The 20,076-nt window shown below is 41.7% G+C and overlaps 1 protein-coding gene across 1 annotated transcript; it reads right to left on the bottom strand.

Annotated features, from left to right (window-relative positions):
• Positions 1–1,757: 1,757 nt before the first annotated feature.
• LAPTM4A (lysosomal protein transmembrane 4 alpha) lies at positions 1,758–19,031 on the bottom strand. Its single transcript, XM_081189238.1, has 7 exons — positions 18,752–19,031; positions 9,599–9,719; positions 8,127–8,203; positions 7,914–8,036; positions 6,467–6,562; positions 5,226–5,324; positions 1,758–2,530 (listed from the first exon to the last, which is right to left on the bottom strand). Exons 1-7 carry the CDS (start codon positions 18,848–18,850, stop codon positions 2,456–2,458), a joined length of 690 nt encoding a protein of 229 aa, XP_081045364.1. The 5' UTR covers positions 18,851–19,031; the 3' UTR covers positions 1,758–2,455.
• Positions 19,032–20,076: the final 1,045 nt, after the last annotated feature.

Below are 20,076 nucleotides of genomic sequence, written 5' to 3' on the forward strand. Positions count from 1 at the left end.
TATGTTTATAGCAGAATTCTGTATCTGAACTTCAGATACCCAGCCTGCACCTCACACCTGTTTTATGGTTATGGGAAAAGAAAATATACATGTTGCAATGTCCTGAAGGCCAAATTAGACATTAACCAGATCTATATTGGGGATGGGATTCAGCTAAGGAGTCCCATCACCTGCATAAGGGCTTCTGTAACAGAGTTTTCCCCCCTCTAATCCCCTAGGCCTCCTGAAATTGGCCTGGGGGGTAGGGGTTGGGAGAACCTCCATAATAGTATGTAGGGGGGGGAGGAGGTAGGGTTGTTCTATCTAGCAAACCAAAAATGCTTCCCTTAATGGAATGATCACCTTAGTGCAACACTGAATTCCTCCCAAGGTCTTCTTCAAAGCAGCTAAGGGATATTGGATTGGGACCATAACAGCGAAGAGGGAGCTTATCTCTCCTTCCATCCAGACCAGGCTTTGAGATGGACTTTTGTCAGCCACCCAGCTCTCTCCTGGGATCCTCTCCCAAAGGACAGTTGGTGGTAGGCGGGGAAAATCTCTGGAGTAGGCTCAGAGGTAGTCTTTACCCATGTTCCCACTCTCTCCAAGGGTGGACAAGTCTATTGAAGGTGCTTCCCCAAGCATGCCCTAACATCTAGAGCAGGGATGACCAACTCCCAACAGACTGTCACAGTATACTGTCTACTCACAGTATAAAAAAACTGGAGATGATCTACCCACTGGGCCAAAGTTGTTGAGATTTTTTTAGGAAGACTGGGGGGGGGGGGGAGAGATCACTGAGGAGCCAAAGATCTACCAGGAAGAACACCCTGAGATCTGACTGCCTTTTAACAATTCAACCCAAGCAGGAGACGGTCCTTATAACCCAACCCCCTCTTGAAGAATGGTGCCCACCTCACAATCCCAGCCAACGCCGTATTGGGCTGAATATAAGCCACGCTTTCCCTCCAAATTTCAACTGTGAAAGTGCGGCTTACAATTCGTGACCTTACAAAAATTGGCCTTCACAATATCGCTGCTGAAACAGACATACTGTAAAACGGAATGGGTGTGAGTGCCTGTGGAATTTTAAGGGAGCAGCTTATATTCAGGTATTGTCTCCCCCCCCCCTGAATTTTAAAGATGCGGCTTATATTCGGGCCAATACAGTACAGTGGTACCTTGGGTTACATACACTCCAGGTTACAGACTCCGCTAACCCAGAAATATTACCTCGGGTTAAGAACTTTGCTTCAGGATGAGAACAGAAATCATGCTACGGCAGCGCAGTGGCAGCGGGAGGCCCCGTTAGCTAAAGTGGTGCTTCAGATTAAGAACAGTTTCAGGTTAAGAATGGACCTCCAGAACGAATTAAGTACTTAACCCGAGGTACCACTGTATTTAAAACTGCATTGGTAGCTTTATTTTTTACTTTCTCTTTCTCTCTCTGTATCTCAAACACACACACACAGTGAGATAGAGAATCCAAGCTATGCCTTCAGATAAACAGAACATGAGATACTACTGAACTCTCAGTCTCCTATGTCAACCCACAGCTAATAACATTTGTCTCTGGCTCCAATAGCACTGGCACAAAAGAAAAGAGATATGAAATCAATTTCTTATACCACCGCAATGAGAAATGAATGTATATTCTCTGGTAATTGTTTTTGCTTGAAGCTACAGGACTGATTTCAAAGTATGAGTTTTATTTTAGCAGACAAAAAAAAAATCAAGAATTATTTTAATGAACACAACAAATGAAATACACCACTGGATTATTTTTTTAACAAGATTTTATTAAACATCATTTATAAACAAAGATGGAAATGCACACAGATTGGAAGCATGCAACTGACACAAATGTAATTTCTTGCTGTACTTTTGCTGCATTCACAGCATATAGGAAAAACTTCAAATTAGTGCCAGCTTTAGGCTTCCTGAACATACTGTTTCAAGGCATTGAATAACAATAAAGAAAGGTAAGAGAAAGTGCAAGTAAATATATATATACATATGCATGTGTATATATATATATCGTATACCACATCTGAACTTCCCACTACAATATAAATGAAGAAGAAAAACACAAGCTGTTATCTTGCCAACTGATCAGATTGTCCTTCAGAACTAATCCGTATTTGTAAAATGCCTGATCATGTGAACACCTACGTCCAATACTAATCCTTATTTATCAAATTAAATGAAAACGTAAATGCATATGAATGAAGTTATATACAAATATAGAGGTACTTGCAGAATTAAACCCTAAGGCATAACTGTAAAATGATTGAGATGATCAATGAAATTAAAAACTACTGGCAAGGGGATGATTTTCATATGGATTTTAGTAAAGTTATATCAAATGCCTCTCAACCATGTAGCTTTGCACCTAAAGCCCTGAATATTAAAGCAGTCTGGCAATATAAAAAAGTGAAGCTGGTACGGGTGTTCAACCACAAGTTTTCAGTTTTCTTCAGGCAGGTATGTAAGGAGGTGGAGGTTCCTTCTCTGGCATCTTTACTGCCATTTCATAGGTTGGCAGGACATACTATAGAAGGGAAACACAGATTTTAAATATACATATATATGAGGAAGTTGAGAAATCAATTTTAGATATTCTTGAGAAAGTTTCACTGCTATGTGTTTTTAATAAATAAATAATAATAATAATATTTTATTTATACCCCGCCATCCCCAGCCAAGGCCAGGCTCAAGGAGGTTAACAAGCAATAATAAAAACAAGTTGAATGAATACAACTTAAAAACAAGATTAAAATACAACATTATAACATTAAAATGCAGCCTCATCACAGGAGGAGAAAGGAAAAAAGAAAGAGGGGGAGGGAATCAAATTGACTCCAAGCCAAAGGCCAGGCAGAACAACTCTGTCTTACAGGCCCTGCAGAAAGAAATCAGATCCTGCAGGGCCCTGGTCTCATGAGACAGAGCGTTCCACCAGGCGGGAGCCAGTGTTGAAAAAGCCCTGGCTCTGGTTGAGGCTAATCTAACTTCCTTAGGGCCAGGGACCTCTAGGGTGTTGCTATTTAAGGTCCTCCGTGGGACATACCGGGAGAGGCAGTCCCGTAGGTACGAGGGTCCTAGGCAGTGAAGGGCTTTAAAGGTCAAAACCAGCATCTTAAATCTGACCCTGTACTCCACCAGGAGCCAGTGCAGCTGGAAAAGCACTGGGTGAATATGCTCCCATGGCAGAGATCCCATGAGGAGCCTCGCTGCAGCATTCTGCACCCGCTGGAGTTTCTGGGACAGCTTCACGGGCAGCCCCGCATAGAGCGAATTACAGTAGTCAAGCCTGGAGGTGACCGTCGCATGGATCACTGTGGCCAGGTCGGGGCAGGAAAGGTAAGGGACCAACTGCTTGATGCAGCGAAGGTGGAAACATGTCGCCTTGGCTGTTGCTGTAACCTGCGCCTCCATGGAAAGGGAGGTGTCAAGGATTACACCCAAACTCTTAACGGAAGGCAATGGCACTAATTGGGCCCCCGCAAGAGAAGGGAGTTGGTTCCTCATCCCCATACCATCCCGACCCAGCCAGAGCACCTCTGTCTTCGAAAGACAGGCCACAGAACAAAGTGGCTTATTGCTGAACAGTGTGTCAAGATACCTGCAGTTAAGAGTTCAACAATAAATCCACAGATTCAGAATATCTTTATGCTTAACATAAACATTTTAGATGAAGCTATCACTTTGTGTCTCCTGGTCATGCAAGTACCTGGCTGGTGTTACGAGTGGACTTGCAAAGAACTCCTTCGCCCAATGTCGAAAGATTGCAAATTAGCATAAAATGAAAACTGCTCACATTTTGTGCTACTACTTTATCACAGAAATCAAAGAAAGTATGTTGCTTGGGGGTGACTACTCCACCTCAAGAGTGACAGCATAAATAATAGTTAAGAGAAAAATGTGATTTCGGAGACATCCCTCCTGAAAAGTTCACTTTCCTTTAGAATCACACACTCACAAAGATAAATACTAAAATAAAAGTTTTCCCTATTTCACTTCATGTAAGCATTTGTTGTTCTGTTATAACATACATTACAGCAGATACTTACACAGGGAAACCCATTACAGCTGTTGCAAGAATTGTACTGCTTTAGTAATAGATATAATTTGAAACAGCTACTAATTTAATCATTTGTCAGATGTATTCAGGCCATAAATGATGAGTGGAATTTTGAAGCTTCTTAAGATTCCAGAAAAATTCATTGATCTGGAGTTGCCAAACGTTTTTCATTTGCTTCACTGTTTCTCAATGTTAAGAGTAGCTGTGGCCTTGCCATAAAATGTTTGCAGTGGCTGTTTGTGCATCATGCTAGCCCAAATCATGGCATAGCAAAACTCTGACCATGTGGGCTCCTGGATAAGAACTTGCAGCTGTTTTGCTCCTCATTGAAATACTCTCTTCAAGCTCATGGGTAAAGTTCTCTCCACACTAACCACAAGCTGTAACCAAGACCACTACTTGGTTGAAACTCACAGCTTGCCTGGAGAAAGCTTAACCAGAAACCCATCTTTGAATAACACACTAAGTCAAGCCTTAGCTCAACTCAGCATGGTGTTGTAGCGAAAAGGTCCAGGGAAGAGTACAGCAGTTGCAATCTCCTTTCTGCTTGTATGTTTACATAGCCCCAGGCTTGGCTAACCCGAATATGCAAACTAGGCCATTATATAACATTTGCCTTAATACACTGCTGTCAGTTTGATACCAAAGCTTGTAGCTATCAGATTTTTCATGTTGTTGCATTTTGCATCCAGACACTAATGCTTGACGGAAGAATGCTAATTTGGCACTTGTAAAAAATGAAGTTGGTTCAAAGCATGGGTAGACAAACTAAGGCCTGGGGGCCGGATCCAGCCCAATCACCTTCCCAATCCGGCCCATGGATGGTCTGGGAATCAGCTTGTTTTTACATGAGTAGAATGTGTCCTTTTATTTAAAATGCATTTCTGGGTTATTTGTGGGGCCTGCCTGGTGTTTTTACATGAGTAGAATATGTGCTTTTATTTCAAATGCATCTCTGGGTTATTTGTGGGGAAAAGGAATTCATTCTTTTTTCCCCCAAAATATAGTCCAGCCCTCCCCCCCCCCCAAAGTCTGAGGGACAGTGGACCGATCCCCTGCTGAAAAAGTTTGCTGACCCCCTGGTTCAAAGACATATAATGTCATCAGCCCTGTCACTCAAAATTATAACTGGCAGCTTATTTTGGTCTTGTCAAGATTTTACCTGTGGAGGTGCTTCAAATGCTGGGTACACTGCGATCTCAGGCAAGTTTCTGTTGCAAATGTATTTATAGCAATTCCACACACAGTTAATTAGGTAGGCCTGTAAGAGGACAAACAAAAATTTAAAATAATAAATAGCAGATTTGTGAATTACATTTCTAGGAAGACCATACATACATACATACCATTTAGCAGACATGCTATGTAAGCTTATTTAGTTGTTTATTCCAGCACAAAGTAAGTGCTATCATTTTCTAAGGAACTGAAGGCTGCTACAGCTAAAACTACAGCACAAACACCTTGTTGTCACTGAGCCAGCACTTCTATTGCATCAAATTAAAATACCTTCATTTTAGCTGGATAGCATGCCAACATCAGCATAATGTATATGGAGAACAAAACAAAGCACAGAGGAATGTAAACTTCAGAATTGCAGGGGAGATGGAATTTAATTGTTTCAACAGTTCCTAACTGTGATTGTGTACTCTTTATGCTTAAAAAGACAGGTCCAGTGCACCAAACAGAAAACTTTTAGACTAGATTCTGAAACTGCTATGAAAGGAGCTGAAATTACCAAACTGAAGTAGTAAAGGGATGGTGTTGAGTGCATCCATTATCTCATGCCTCTCTGAGTGGAAAAGCTTCATGCAACAGACCTCCACACCTGTCCCCAAGCTAATTTGTAGGCAGAAAATTAAAAAGACAGGCCAGTAACTCCTGATGCATTCCACTGTCTAGAAAGTGTGGACCCTTTCCTGGATGATGGAACAAAAAGTAAAGCAGTATTAACTAGGTAACCTGGTGCTGCAAAGAGGCTGCCTTCTAATTGTTAGAAGTGGGTGGGAAATCTTTAGCCTGTATACTTAATTATGTCTTCCAGGTTCCTGAACTTAGTCCACCAGGGCATTTAGGCAGACTATACCTGCCTGCCGTATGACTATCACATAAAACCAGGCATGAAAATCGATTATCTCCAATCTAAGCACATAGTTTTATACAGTATGGATGCCATATACTTGCAATGTATAGTTCAGGAAAAAAAATGTGTCTAAAACACAGGGAACCTCAAGTACTTCAAAAAATTGTCTTTTAGCTAACAAGGGAATTAGCACACTAATCTCTACTTGCTATAAACCCTGTTTACTTAGCCATAAGTTAAACACTTGAAGAAGGCTAGAGAGAAAATTCAGCAACAACTCTAGTGTTCCCTAAAAGATGCAATGTATAGATCCAAAAACTGACCTTCAAGATGATCACCAAGGCAAAAAACACCAGAACAGTGAACAGAAGACAGCTTGAATCAAGGGAAAGGAGGTCATCTTTGTACGGAAACTCTGGCTAGTGAAGGAAATAGAAATGTTTTAAATATAGACCAGGATAATGTTATTCAACAACTTCAAAAGCTATCTTTTGTACTTAAACTATGTTTCTAAGCTCTACTTTATTTGTAAAGAAAATTAGATGAAATGAAAACAGTTTCATAGAGTATCCATTTAGCTTGTGACAGATACACCTCTGCTTTGGAACCACAGAAGGCAGGCCCATACAAGTCTCCTGACGTATTTAAATATGACACAGATCCATTCTAGGAAGCAAGGAGGAAGTCATTAGGATGTTCCATTAGAATGGAATGCAAGGCCAACACACAAAGATTTTCCTCAAAAGTTTCAGAAGGGAGGAATACACCAGTCATAACCAGAACAAGGATGCCAGACCTTGTTCTTTTAAAAATGAGTTAAAGTTATAATGACATTCAACCAAGCTGCAATTTTCATCCACTGAAATATAGCTAGTAAATATATTTTAACCAATATGATATAAGAGAGAACACCTGCTGTTAAACAAACAGATGTAGAAATTTTCTTTAGAAATACAGTGGTGCCTTGCAAGACGAAATTATTGTTCTGCGAGTTTTTTCGTCTAGCGAATTTTTCGTCTTGCGAAGCACGGTGTCGGAAAAGTTTTGGAAAAGCTTCAAAAATCACCAAAAAGCTCAAAAAAGGCTACCACACCGCGTTCTATGAGTTGCTCCTCGAAGTCAAGTCGCAACTGTATTAACGGTGTTAAGAAAAAGGAAACAAACTTGCAAAAACCACAAGACGTTTTCGTCTTGCAAAGCAAGCCCATAGGGAAATTCGTCTTGCAAAGCAGCTCAAAAACCGCAAAACCCTTTCGTCTAGCGAGTTTTTCGTCTTGCGAGGCATTCGTCTTGCGGGGCACCACTGTACAGAAGTCAGGATACAAACATACTGGGCATGTATGGAAGTCACTGTAAGAATGAGCCACAGCAAGCCACTCCCTTATTTCCCTCTGCTCCTCTGACACAGCCATGAGTTTGGAAGTTTTTGCTTCCAATGTTTATTAACCAGTTTAGCATCAAGTCTACATTGCAAACAAGCCAGCTTCATAACCCATGATCTAAAGCCAGCTTGTTTCAAACACACACAGTGTTAATTTTTATACTACAAGCTGGAGTAATTATAAATTAGACATGAAAGCTCCCAAACTGCTCATTGTGGCCAAGGGGGAGGAGGGGGAGCACATAAGCCCAAGGCTCTCTGCAGCTCATTCTCACCATGCGAACTCAGCCTTTATCTGCATATCAAACTCTGATAAAGCATCCCCTTCATCAGGAAAATAATAAATTTGTCTCCGTATCAGAATACACCATTTACATTTAGACACTTACCAGCTGATCCAGGTAGTCCTTTATTCTTGGTAAGTATGTCAAAGAACTTATAGCCACCAGACAGCTGAGAACAAAGTCAAAAAGCTGGTAACAGAAGAATGGAATCAGCCAGCCAACTCGATGCTAAAAGGGCAAAACAGGAAGAATTCATTAATTCTGAAGTGAATCGAATCGAGGAAAGTTTAGTGCTGAAAACCATTCATATATACTTACAGCAATTGCTCCATACACCATCATAGCACTTATTGTGAACATGAGGAGCGAGATAGCAAAGAGAACACATGCATTTTCTGGTGGGAGAAAAACACCAAGAGTCATTTTTAACAGTAAAAGTACATCAAGGATTTATATTTGTTGAACATCCAATTAAGTACCTCGCAAAATGGACTGAAAATTAACATAAATGGCAAACGCACTGTGCACTGGTTAACAGAAGAGTGCATCAGGATGTAGCAGAAGGAAGAAAAAAATGTCAGAAATGCGACCAAGAGTATTGTAGGCCTCTCTAGTAACTGCTTTTTGAACCACTATTTTAAATATACAATATGATGAAGAATTTCTATCACATAAAGGGGATATTGCAGCGCACTGACAATCTATCAGTATGTAGGCATAAAAGTTAATATAGAGGCATAATGGAGCCCACCTCTAAGCTACCAGAACACTCTACATCTTTGACAAATTTTAACACTCATGAATTTTTCACCACAATGAATTATTTTATCTATTTTAGGAAAGCTGGTTGCAAGGGGAGAAGCTAGTTTAACAAAGCATATTCCTTAAGAAGACTTCATTTTCTTTTTATGTTCTCTATAGTTTCACCGTTGTTATACAGCTTTGCAATACTATTCTGCTGAGCATCTCAATGCCATTTGTTAGGGAGGGAGCACCTTGACTTCTGCTCTGGATTTTAGAGCAGCTGTCTTTCAACCTTTTCAGACCCATGGCCCACCTTTGACCCAAACATGCATTTGGAGACCCATTTCTTAATCTTTTACAATATAATTGCATAGTGGTAGTGCTCTTGTTGTGGCCCACCATGGATCAGGCCATGGCCTACTAGCGAGTCCAGACCCACCAGTTGAAGCCCAACTGAGTTTCAGTCTGCATTTCCTGCTTATCAATTTTTTGACCAAGTCAGCTTGACTCTACACAAATAGAATAAGATACTGTTTACTATCACTTGAGATAGAAGATACTTTGCCATGTTTTATTTGTCTGAAGAAAGTTGGAAAACAGGATGCTAGGCAACACTTAGTCACAAGCATAATTCTTAGCTGAAAAAGGCATTAGTTAAGTTTCTTCTGCCTCCAACTGATGGAGTGTGTTGTTTTCTATACAGATCTTCCATGAACATTTTTCTGTTCTAAGATGAGAGGTCAGTGTGAACAGACCTCCTGTATATAGGACTTGCGGAGTGGTGAGGGATCTTCTAATCAATCATCTTCTCACCAAAGAGAAACATGGACATGTTTCCCCATGTTGTCTGGCATATGCAGAAAAGAGGAGAAATTACTGAAAGCCACAAATTATGGCTTGGCAAGCTAAGTGAAGTGTTTGATCCCTGATTAATGTACCTCACAAATGAATTTTAAAACACATTTTCATATGGAATTATGTACTCTGAAAAACACACAACACACTATATCAAAAATCATTGCTCTCCAGAAAATATATATACCTACCAGCCACCCTCTCAGAGGGATAGTAGCTACCAATGATTTCAGATTGGATATCCACTGTTGGCACAGTATTAGGGTGAGTAACTTCAACAGTCAGCAAAATGCCCATCAACAGATTCACCACCTGCAAAAAACAAAACAAAAGCTACTACATGAGAACGGGGGAAAGCAAAATACTGAACTACAAACCACTTATATAGCAAAGCTTTCTCAGTATATTTACTCAAAACCCCAAAAAGTTCAACAAGGAATGCTCCCTAATAAGCACATTTGTGTCTGAAGTTTCCACTTGTCATATCTGGTGAGATTTCAGCGACTCTTTTCCCTGTCTAAAATCTGGCAGGTCTGATAAGCTGGGGGACAGAAGATACAAAAGTTAAAAAACAGCAGACCGCCTGCTTACATTAGATAAGTTTCTTTCAACCATATTGAAGATATCGAAACAACTCTAATTTGCCATTCAGAACTAGAACAGCCAGTGGTGAGTAGCAGACCCACTTTTTTCTTTTTGTTCTACTTCCTGCTCCATGACACCCACAAGAAATCAAGCAAAGGGCTGCATTCAATTGGGCAGAGGCCACTGTTAGCCCTCACCTCACCTCAGTATTTACTCTGGTTTCCACTCCTTAACTTGTACAGTGGTACCTTGGGTTACAGAAGCTTCAGGTTACAGAGTCCGCTAACCCAGAAATAGTACCTCAGGTTAAGAACTTTGCTTCAGGATGAGAACAGAAATCGTGCTCCGGTGGCATGGCAGCAGCAGGAGGCCCCATCAGCTAATGTGGTGCTTCAGGTTAAGAACAGTTTCAGGTTAAGAACGGACCTCCGGAACGAATTACATTCTTAACCAGAGGTACCACAGTATCTATATATTTTTTCTGTTTTCTACAACGTAAGCACTTAAGAAGCTCCACATTTTCAGCTTTGCATGTCAAGACTACAGCTAATTGGAACAGGGTGAGCAAGCTTGAGAAAGTTAAAGGTGGCTTAATTTATCCATTTAGAGCATGGAAGCCTCAGATTAAAAAAAAGAAAAGAAAGTATGGTCTTCCTACTTCCACTTGCTCCTCCTGTACTGCAGGGAGTTGGACTAGATGACCCTTCGGATCCCTTCCAACTCTACAATTCTATGCTTCTTTCATCAAGTCAACAAATGTGACCCATCCCCTTCTTTTGCTCTTGGCATATTTCTATGGGGCTGTGCCAGTCCTTGATGTCTCTAAGGGACTTAACGAGGTTTTTAAAGGAAAGGAATGTAAAAGTAGAAAGGACAGAAGAGATTCAGAAGCTGCTGTTCCAGAATATGTTCTGCTGTCAAGTACAGCAGAGTCCATGCTTTCTAGTTATCGATGAAGAGAGAGTTTTAAGTTTCACAGAGGATAAGATTACCTTCCAATGACTATTTGCCATGATGGCTATATACTACCTGCCACTGTCAGAGGCAGTATACCTCTGCATGCCAGTTGCTGGAAATCACAAGAGGGAAGTGTGTTGTCAGTGTTTGAAATTAGTTAGGCTCCAGGCGCATTTTGCACCTGGCTATTGATTACTTGCAACCAAGTGAAGATACCTGGGTGCAAGGGCGCCTGACATCTCTACCATTATGAGGTACATGCCTGGGGATCATTGGATCTAGACTGTTTTCACACACTAAATGCAGCATCATGTAGAATTCTATCAGTTATATTTTATCTGTACAACTGGAATGAATTTCTGGAACCAAGATGCTTTTTCTGTGCAGCCTGAGCAGGAGCATTCACCATTAAGAAGAAGAGGTTGAAATAGGCCAATATACAGGTGGACTGTCCTTGGGATCAAGGGACTTTTCTTTTTTTAAATTCTCAATGTTCTTAACCTAGCTCAAGGTTTTCATCTGGACTGGCCAGATGTTTATCTGAGAATTAATCAGTCAGTCCATCATCTGAAAAATAAGACTTTAAAGCAGTCTTGCCCAAAAATAGCAACTAGACATTCCGTTTTGGCGACTGCAACTCTGGTTTAAGGAGCCATTTAATTTCTAACTTATATATCTGAGTTTCTTACACTGTGTTGCACTCTGGTCCTGCTTGCAGGTTTTCTGTAAGCATCTTGTTAGGTACTGTAATAACAAAATACTGGACTAGACAGGCCACTGGCCTGATCTAGTAGTGCTTATGTTCTCCCAACAAACTACAAATTATGTTACATGACCTCCACAAGATCTTGAGAATGAACATTCAACTCTCCATTATTTCGCCTATCCAAATGGCTACCGACACACAACACAAAGTGAAAGCAGAGAAATCTGGAGAGCAAACCACTGCAAGAAGGAAACTTGATGAGAAACTGTGTGACAATCCCACAGATCAAGTTGTCATGCAAATCACCCTTGCGGAGACAAGTGGCAAGGTTGCTAACTAAGGTTGCTAAAAGGAACAACTTGTATGAGTAATAACACTTAATGAAACACAAGCGACTCTTGTTACACGTAACTGAGCTATTAATATATATTGATGCTGTGATGAGACCTTTCTAACTCCTGAGAACTTTTCTAAACATTAAGATACCAAGCTGTAGGTATAAAAGCCTGAGCTAAGGAAGGCAGAGGTGGTACCACCTGTGTTGTACAAAGGATACGAAATGTCCGTACACTCCTACAGAAACACTGTGTTACAGACTTAAATGTTATATTTTAAGTCTGGTCCCCCAAAAGAAGCACTGGCCATAGTTCTGGTTATGGGGGGGGGGGGGAACCAGTGCAACTCTCCCAAAAATGTTTGAAACTCCCATTGTTCTAGGCACATTTTGCGACACAGAATTTCATTAGTGCAAGCAGTTTCTGAGCTCTGGAATCAGTACTGAGCCTAAGATTTCAGATTCAAACTGCAGAGTGGAAGGAAAAGAGGAGCTTTTTCTGCCTCCTCAGCTACTTTCTGAAGACTGGAGAAGAGACTCTCTTAAAAATATTAGGGGGGTGAGCAAGGGAAGGACTAGGCTATGTGAAAAACGAACATAATATTTTTAGCTGCAGCTCGTTCATTTCCAGCTTTGTATTCTTGTTATAAAAAAGCACGTCCAGACATTCCGTTGCTGTGCCCCTAACCTATGTTTAAGGTGCCATTTAACTCCTAGCTTTCATAGCTCAGTTTCTAACACAGTCTCCAAAAACACCAAACTTTGGAACACTAAATTCAAGGCCATGGATTGAATTTAAGATGTGAAGATGCACTAGACACACCAAATGTTTTTAATCTCAGCAAGAAATATCTTCATCTTCCATTCCCCCTCCCGACACATTCCCTATGGATTAACTGAAAACATCACCAACTTTTTGAGGTCTTTGGGCACATCAGCAAACTGGAGAAACTCATGGGCACCATATCACATTTTGCAACCAAGCAATATTGATGAAATTAGAATGCCTGTATCAAGACTAATTTCAAACAGGGTGGGGATGTCCTGCAGGCAGAAAAGAAGACCCCCTGAAAGCAAATGGGTGCCCATGGGCATTACACCGACAACCACAATGTAGAGTTTCTCTCTCTGTTGACTTCAGATCATATTTACGTACAGGAGGCATTGAGTCAATATAAAATATTCACTTTGCAAAACTGCTAACGATTTTTAAACAATTTAAGGACCAGTATTTACACCACCTAAAAATTGTTCTGTAACATAAAAGGTCATGTTTTCCCACCTAAATGGCTGTTTCAACAAATTCTTATGCTGTCTTCAGTCTCCCAAACTGGTATTAAAAAATGTTCCCCCCACCTTATAACAAATATCACCAATGCAACATATTTAGTTTAAAATGAAATCAGCAAGATTGACTCCCAAATAACAGAAGCCACACTGGGAAGCCTCTCTCAAGCTTTTTCAGTTTATTACAACAGTTAAGCAACTTAGGTACAGCATTCTGTATCTGACAATTGTGATACTATTATACCCTGCTCATCTCTCAATGATCACCATCAATGAATATTTTAGAAATACAAACTTCACGGTATTCTATTCACCAAAGAGGTGGGTTTTGTAACAGGAATTTACATTCACTGCAAAATGAGCTACCGTACCATAACACTCACTTTTTTCCTCCTAGAAAGTAAGGGGAAATGTCTGTGCGTGTTATGGAGGAAATGCCTACGGGTGGCATGCCTACAGATTTTCCTCCTCTAAAAACTATGTGTGTTATGGTCGAGTGCGTGTTATAAAGCAAAAAATATGGTATATATCTAGGAAAGGCTGAATATGAACGTGGACAGTTGGAAAAATATAAAAAGCAATAATTTGGCTCCAAATCTTCCTATCAGTCCAATGCAGTAGTAAAAAGCTTTACATTTACTTAAAATATTTCAAAGGATTTGGATGAATCCCCAATGTGATTGTTTTAAAGTATTCTAGCTTAATATTGCTCACATACCAAATCTGAGAAAGCATACCATCAAGGAGGGGTGGAAATCAAATGGCAGCAATTGAACAGAATTGAGACATGCTTTTATAAAATGAACCACAACACTTTCCTTTAAGTTTGCAAAAGAGGATTTTGTTTGGCTAATCTTAATAGGTTTGTTATAATCCGCAACACAAACAGAAAACAAAAGTGCCTCATGAATAGACAGGCATTATGTAATAATTTGTGTTCCAAGCAGCCAGTGAACTTTTCCCTATTATAATCTTACCAAAGAACAGAGACTGAAATGCACTTTGCCTTGCATTTAATAAGTGTTTTTCTAGGTTAAAACAGAGGAACACAGGCTCACTGTACCAAAAAGGGTTTATAGGAGCTGGTCAACTTACTGGTGAAATATGATCAAACACTGGTCAAGGGTTGCATCCAGTGCTACTCAAGTGGATTTCCACTTGAACAGTAGGATTTCCCCTTCCCTTCCGGCTCTTCCAAAATCTGCCCATAATGGTCCTGACTGCAAGTGACAGAGAGGAAAGGGCAGTTCCATTGTGCACATGGAACCTTGTTGCACGAGCAAAACTGCAGTCTTACACACAACCCTCAGTTTTAAAAAGCATTTATTTAGCACAACTACAATTAAAGACTTATGCTAGTTATGAAAACTCAAGGTGTGGCCCAATCCTACTCAGAAATCATATAATGTTCAACTGGGCTTACTTCTAAGTAAATGTGAATAGGATTAGATCCCTAGTTAATTGCAAAAATATTGCAATTCTAAAATTAATGCAATGTATATGCCTCATTAACAATGTTATGCATTATAGAAGTATGTGACTATATGCATTATATAAGTATGTGACTATATAATATGTGGAAAAGATATCTGGATAAAAATCTCTATAATTACATACCTCCCTCAACTGAGTATTGATCTGTCTTATTTATCATGATTCCAACTTAAAACTACACTCTGTAGTTTTAAAGTAAACAAACAGCTGTAGGAAAGGTCATGCACCTACAGTTTTGTTGAAAAGTGTTTGAATATCTCAATGATATAATGTATCCACACAGACTTGGTTACATTTTTAATTTTACTACGTACTGTAATGCAACCAATGTAAATTATGTGAATAAAAAGAGGTGGAATGCGAGCTCTGCCAAGATTGCCAAAGAGAACAAAGCTAGTTGCTGGTGGCTATAAACAGGATTTTGTTTAAGCCAAACATCAGATTAAAGGAAAATAACATTCCATGAAACTGCGTATTTCAGGATGGCTGTGCCTATTTGCCTACAGGCACCCTGATCTGGACAGGGAGTAAGACCTTTTGTCACATACAGTATTGAGAAAAATCCTTGCAATTCAAAGGATATCTGCAAGCAACATAGTAATTGGTCACGTAGCAAAGAGCTAAGGAGCTTGTATGAGCTTTGAGGACACAGCTACTTTCTGGAAAAAAAGTTTCTGCAGCACTCCAAGGAGCCATATGAAGCCTCATCATCTTCCTGCTCTATCACCTTCTCTGTACTATTATCTCTCCTTCCCCCTCCAGTTTCAGGATGAATTTAAGACAGAAACTTCAAGTCAATGTATTTTTAATTTCCTTACTATAGTATCTAAAGTTTTAACTTCCCAAGTACTTTCCCCAGAATTTTCTCCAAAACCACCTAAGTCACACAAAAGCTATTTTTGAAAGAAGACATTTTGGATACATACTTTACTAAAAACACATTTCTCAGGCATTTAACACCATTTCTAAATTTGAAGTTTGTAAGTTCACAATGTCCTATTAACAAGCAGCTAGAGAACACATTAAATATCCTACACAGTCCATAAGGCCACTATACGGTTGCAATATAAATACCAATAGTTCCCATTGTTTTAACTTAAGCAGATCAGCAAGCTGAAAGAAACTGCATCTCAAATTTTCCTACAGTTTACTTTAGTTCATAGAATCTGAAGGAGCTGACATCTCCTTCCACAGAAGAACACTCAATGGAACTGCAACTCTATCACACCAGTTTTGTTAGTGCTATGTTGCCATCCACCTGTCTCGAGACAATGCCAACATGCATGTCCTGAATTCCTATTTATTTCAACAGTGCATAGTTTTGTGTGCATAGGCTTAACTTTTACAGCCTACAGCAGAGGTGGCTGAGCTGTGGTGCTCCAGATGTTGTGGAATTCCAACTACCATTAGCTCTAGCCAGCATGACCAAAGATAAATATTGTACCCCAGTAACACCTGAAGGCCAAACGTCAGCTAATCCTTGTTAATCTGAACCCTACTATGCCAGAACAACTACAGCAAACTTCAAACCTACAATGCAGCAGCCATGGTTGGTCAAAATGGATGAAATGTACAACTGTCATTTCTGTGCAAGATTCTGCTACACTACAGCATAGGATGGGGTGGGCTTGCCCCTGCTGTAAAGTCTCAGAAAGCAGCAAGATGATTATTTTCTGCTTCTTTAAAAAATCCTACCCATGCCAGGCTCAAGGGAAGGGCAAGGAATCAAAAGATTTAAAAAGTAACTCTCCAGTGTTAAGCACATTTATGAACCCTAGCTAATGAGATGCTATGCCGGAAACGCCTTCTCTAACTACTGCTGTGTGGGAAGTGTCCTATTGACCCAATATTCCCTCCCACCTAGTACAAAGATGCAATCTCTTCCTGCTGAAAGGAAGAGACAACACAAACAGCATCGTAAGGGTGACTGGTCACTCTCACCATGGAAAGGACAACTGGCTGCATGCCAACACTTCCCTGAGTACCAGCAGCTGAAAACATCAAAAATAGAAGATCTTGTGAAGACAAGCAAGTGATACAAAGTGGTGTTGAAAACTCACGGAAGTCACACCCCAACCCCCTCCATGCTAACTAGTGCAAGAGTTTGACCTACAAAAAACACTTGCTGCTAAGTGACTTCCCCACTTCCTTATAGAAGTGGAAACTAATGTTACATATATTATGAACTTTGTAGCAAGTTTCACAAGAAGCAGTGAATTAATTTCTATTTCAATTAAAATTGCGCTCACAACTACAACCTTGCAATTTGCTGTTTCAAAGCCACAATGCTATCTCAGTCAGCATTTTCTCCATAGTATTAAAGTTCCAATTGTCTGGTTTTATTAACTCTTTCAGTAACATCCTCCACTAGCATCTGAAAATAAAGAATAAACTCAGCTGTTGTTTGGAGTCTGGAAACTACAACAACAGACAAAACAAACTAGTAGCTAATTCATTCTGCCCATAGGATCTATATTTTAGGGGAAGGTGTACTATGAACCTTCAGAAGAATTCTCACCACTATCATCAAAAACTGAAACTCCCAGAATTCTCTATGGAAGAGTAGCAATTTTAGAACAAGAAGATGACTGAATTTTATGAAAAATAATTCTCAAGAGGAAATGGTAATTAAGCATATTATAAACTATTTTTTTAAGTGCTTCTTCTCTCCTGTCCATCACTGCAGAAACTATAGGACCAGAAACAGACTGAGTAGTCAGTATGGAAAGGGATTAATCCAGTATGGATTAAGAACGAATGCTTAGCACTCAGAGCCCACTCTACTTTGTGCAATTGGCAAAAGGGGCATGTAGCAGGGAAGAATCCTAAGGAGAAACACAAACCAATTCTCTCACACAAACCTTGGAAGGTCTCTTTCCGACACTACTTCCATGAGTGTAAAGATTTCACAGGTGAGAGGGTGTTGTTTTATTTATTTACTACATTTATATACCACCTTTCTCTTCTGAGGAGCTCAAGGTGGTGTACGTGGTTCTCCTTCTCCCCATTTCATCCTCACAACAACCCTGTGAGGTAGGTTCAAGTTGAAAGAGATGATAACTGAGCTTCCTGGCTAAGCAGGGATTCAAATCCTGGTCTCCCATATCATGGACCAACACTCTTAACCATTGCACACCACACTGGCTCTCACCTTGGATTAGGATCTGGGAGGTAAAGGTAAAGGGACCCCTGACCACTAGGTCCAGTCGTGACAGACTCTGGGGTTGCAGCGCTCATCTCGCTTTATTGGCTGAAGGAGCCGGTGTACAGCTTCCAGGTCATGGGGTCAGCATGACTAAGCCACTTCTGGCGAACCAGAGCAGCACACGGAAATGCCGTTTACCTTCCCGCTGGAGCGGTACCTATTTATCTACTTGCACTTTGACGTGCTTTCGAACTGCTAGGTTGACAGAAGCAGGGACCGAGCAACGGGAGCTCACCCCTTTGCGGGGATTTGAACCGCCAACCTTCTGATCGGTAAGTCCTAGGCTCTGTGGTTTAACCCACAGCGCCACCCGCGTCCCTTAGGATCTGGGAGACCAGAGTTCAAATCCTCACTCAGGAGGAGAGCTACCTACGTCACCTTGAGCTACTTGGCAGAAAAACTGGGAACACACAGCAACAAGTGCGCAGCTGCAGGGTTGCTTTCAAAAGGCTTTGCATCGAGGAAGTTAAGCCTTCGCAGGCAGCCATGCCTAAGGAAGACCAACCGCAGGCGGCCAATCAAGTCTCCTTCCGGGATCGCCGCTCTCCCAGGTCTTACGTATTTGCTGGCAAAGTTCTGAAAAACACGGGGGGGGGGACAACGCGCATGCGCGGCCGCTCCACGGGGCACGTCAGCGCCCGAGGAAAAAGGGGACGTTGTACGGCGGGACTGTGCGCACGCGCAATAAAGGCTCCCCATCACCCAGAACGTCACCTCACAACCCCTCCGAACGGACAAAAGCGGCCCTTTCCCCTTAACAGCGAGAACTTCCTTACCATGTACCAAGTGCCCAGGATGATAGTGCCGGTGCGGACATGGCAGCAGCCGCAGCAGCGGGTGCTGTAGAGCCGGTCGCGGGCCCGCTTGAACGTCATGGCGGTGTCGCTAATGGCGCCGGCCCGCTTCGCTCGCCTTGGAACGGAACGCTGAAGGCGCTGAGGAGGTCCCTTAAAAGCGTCCCTACGCGTCCGGATAAACCAATCAGCAAGCGGATCAGGAAGTGAAGGGCTTCCTTTATCAAGCTCGCAGGGCGGGACTACGGCGCGCTATTGGCAGGCGAGCCGGCCACTCACGAGGCTCCCGGCGGCTATGCAGCCCCGCCCACCGACGCCTCACGACGATACTCGGGAGAAAGAAAGAGGCCGGGTCTCGTGGCCGCGGGGGGGGGGGGGAGGAAGAGGGATCGGCTTATGCGATTGGTCGCGGCCGGGATGTGGGCAGGCGCGCGCTTTGGCCGTTGGCGCCGCCAGCCTGCCCGCGTTTACCTCAGAGTTAAGCCCCGCCCTCACGCTGTCGGTTGGATTAGTGGCTTCTGAGTGGAGGATGTTGAGAGGTTTTGCGGCCTTGACGTGAGGAGAGGAATCTGCTTTAGATTCCCCAGGAGTTAGTCGCTTTTGGTTGCCCTGCGACTGACAAATCTAGTCAATAAATGAAAGATAAAACAGCAAACCGTTAAAAGCACAAACAAACAAACGGAGACGATAAAGCAGTTGGTTGCTTCCTTGCTTTGCAGGGGGCTGGACTAGATGACCCGCCTTGGGACCTGACTGACATTCTTTGGGAAGTTTATTTCTTTATGGGCTCCAACCATTATCAACAACAGGGGGTGAGGCGGAAGCGGCTGCCTGTCCCTGTCCATTTTTGGTACAAATATACACTAAGCGGGAAGGAGGCAGCAGGGAGAAACCTGTGGGCATCCTTCATAGTAAACCATTCTCAATCCCCGGCCCCCTGCACACACAAAAAAGAAGTTAAAATACTACTAAAGTAGGATACAGTGGTACCTCGGGTTACATACGCTTCAGGTTACAGACTCTGCTAATCCAAAAATAGTACCTAGGCTTAAGAACTTTGCTTCAGGATGAGAACAGAAATCGCACAGCGGCGGCACAGCGGCTGTAGGAGGCCCCATTAGCTAAAGTGGTGCTTCAGATTAAGAACAGTTTCAGGTTAAGAACGGACCTCCAGAACGAATTAAGTACTTAACCCGAGGTACCACTGAACTGGCAAAATTAGGCAACGCAGATGGAATGGGTGTGACGCTTGTTGGCGCAAGAAACCCACTTTCTCCCCCCCAGCCCTACAAAAATGAAAGCCATTT

The sequence above is a fragment of the Podarcis bocagei genome, assembly GCF_964188305.1.
Source record: "Podarcis bocagei genome assembly, chromosome: 3".
NCBI lineage: Eukaryota > Metazoa > Chordata > Lepidosauria > Squamata > Lacertidae > Podarcis > Podarcis bocagei.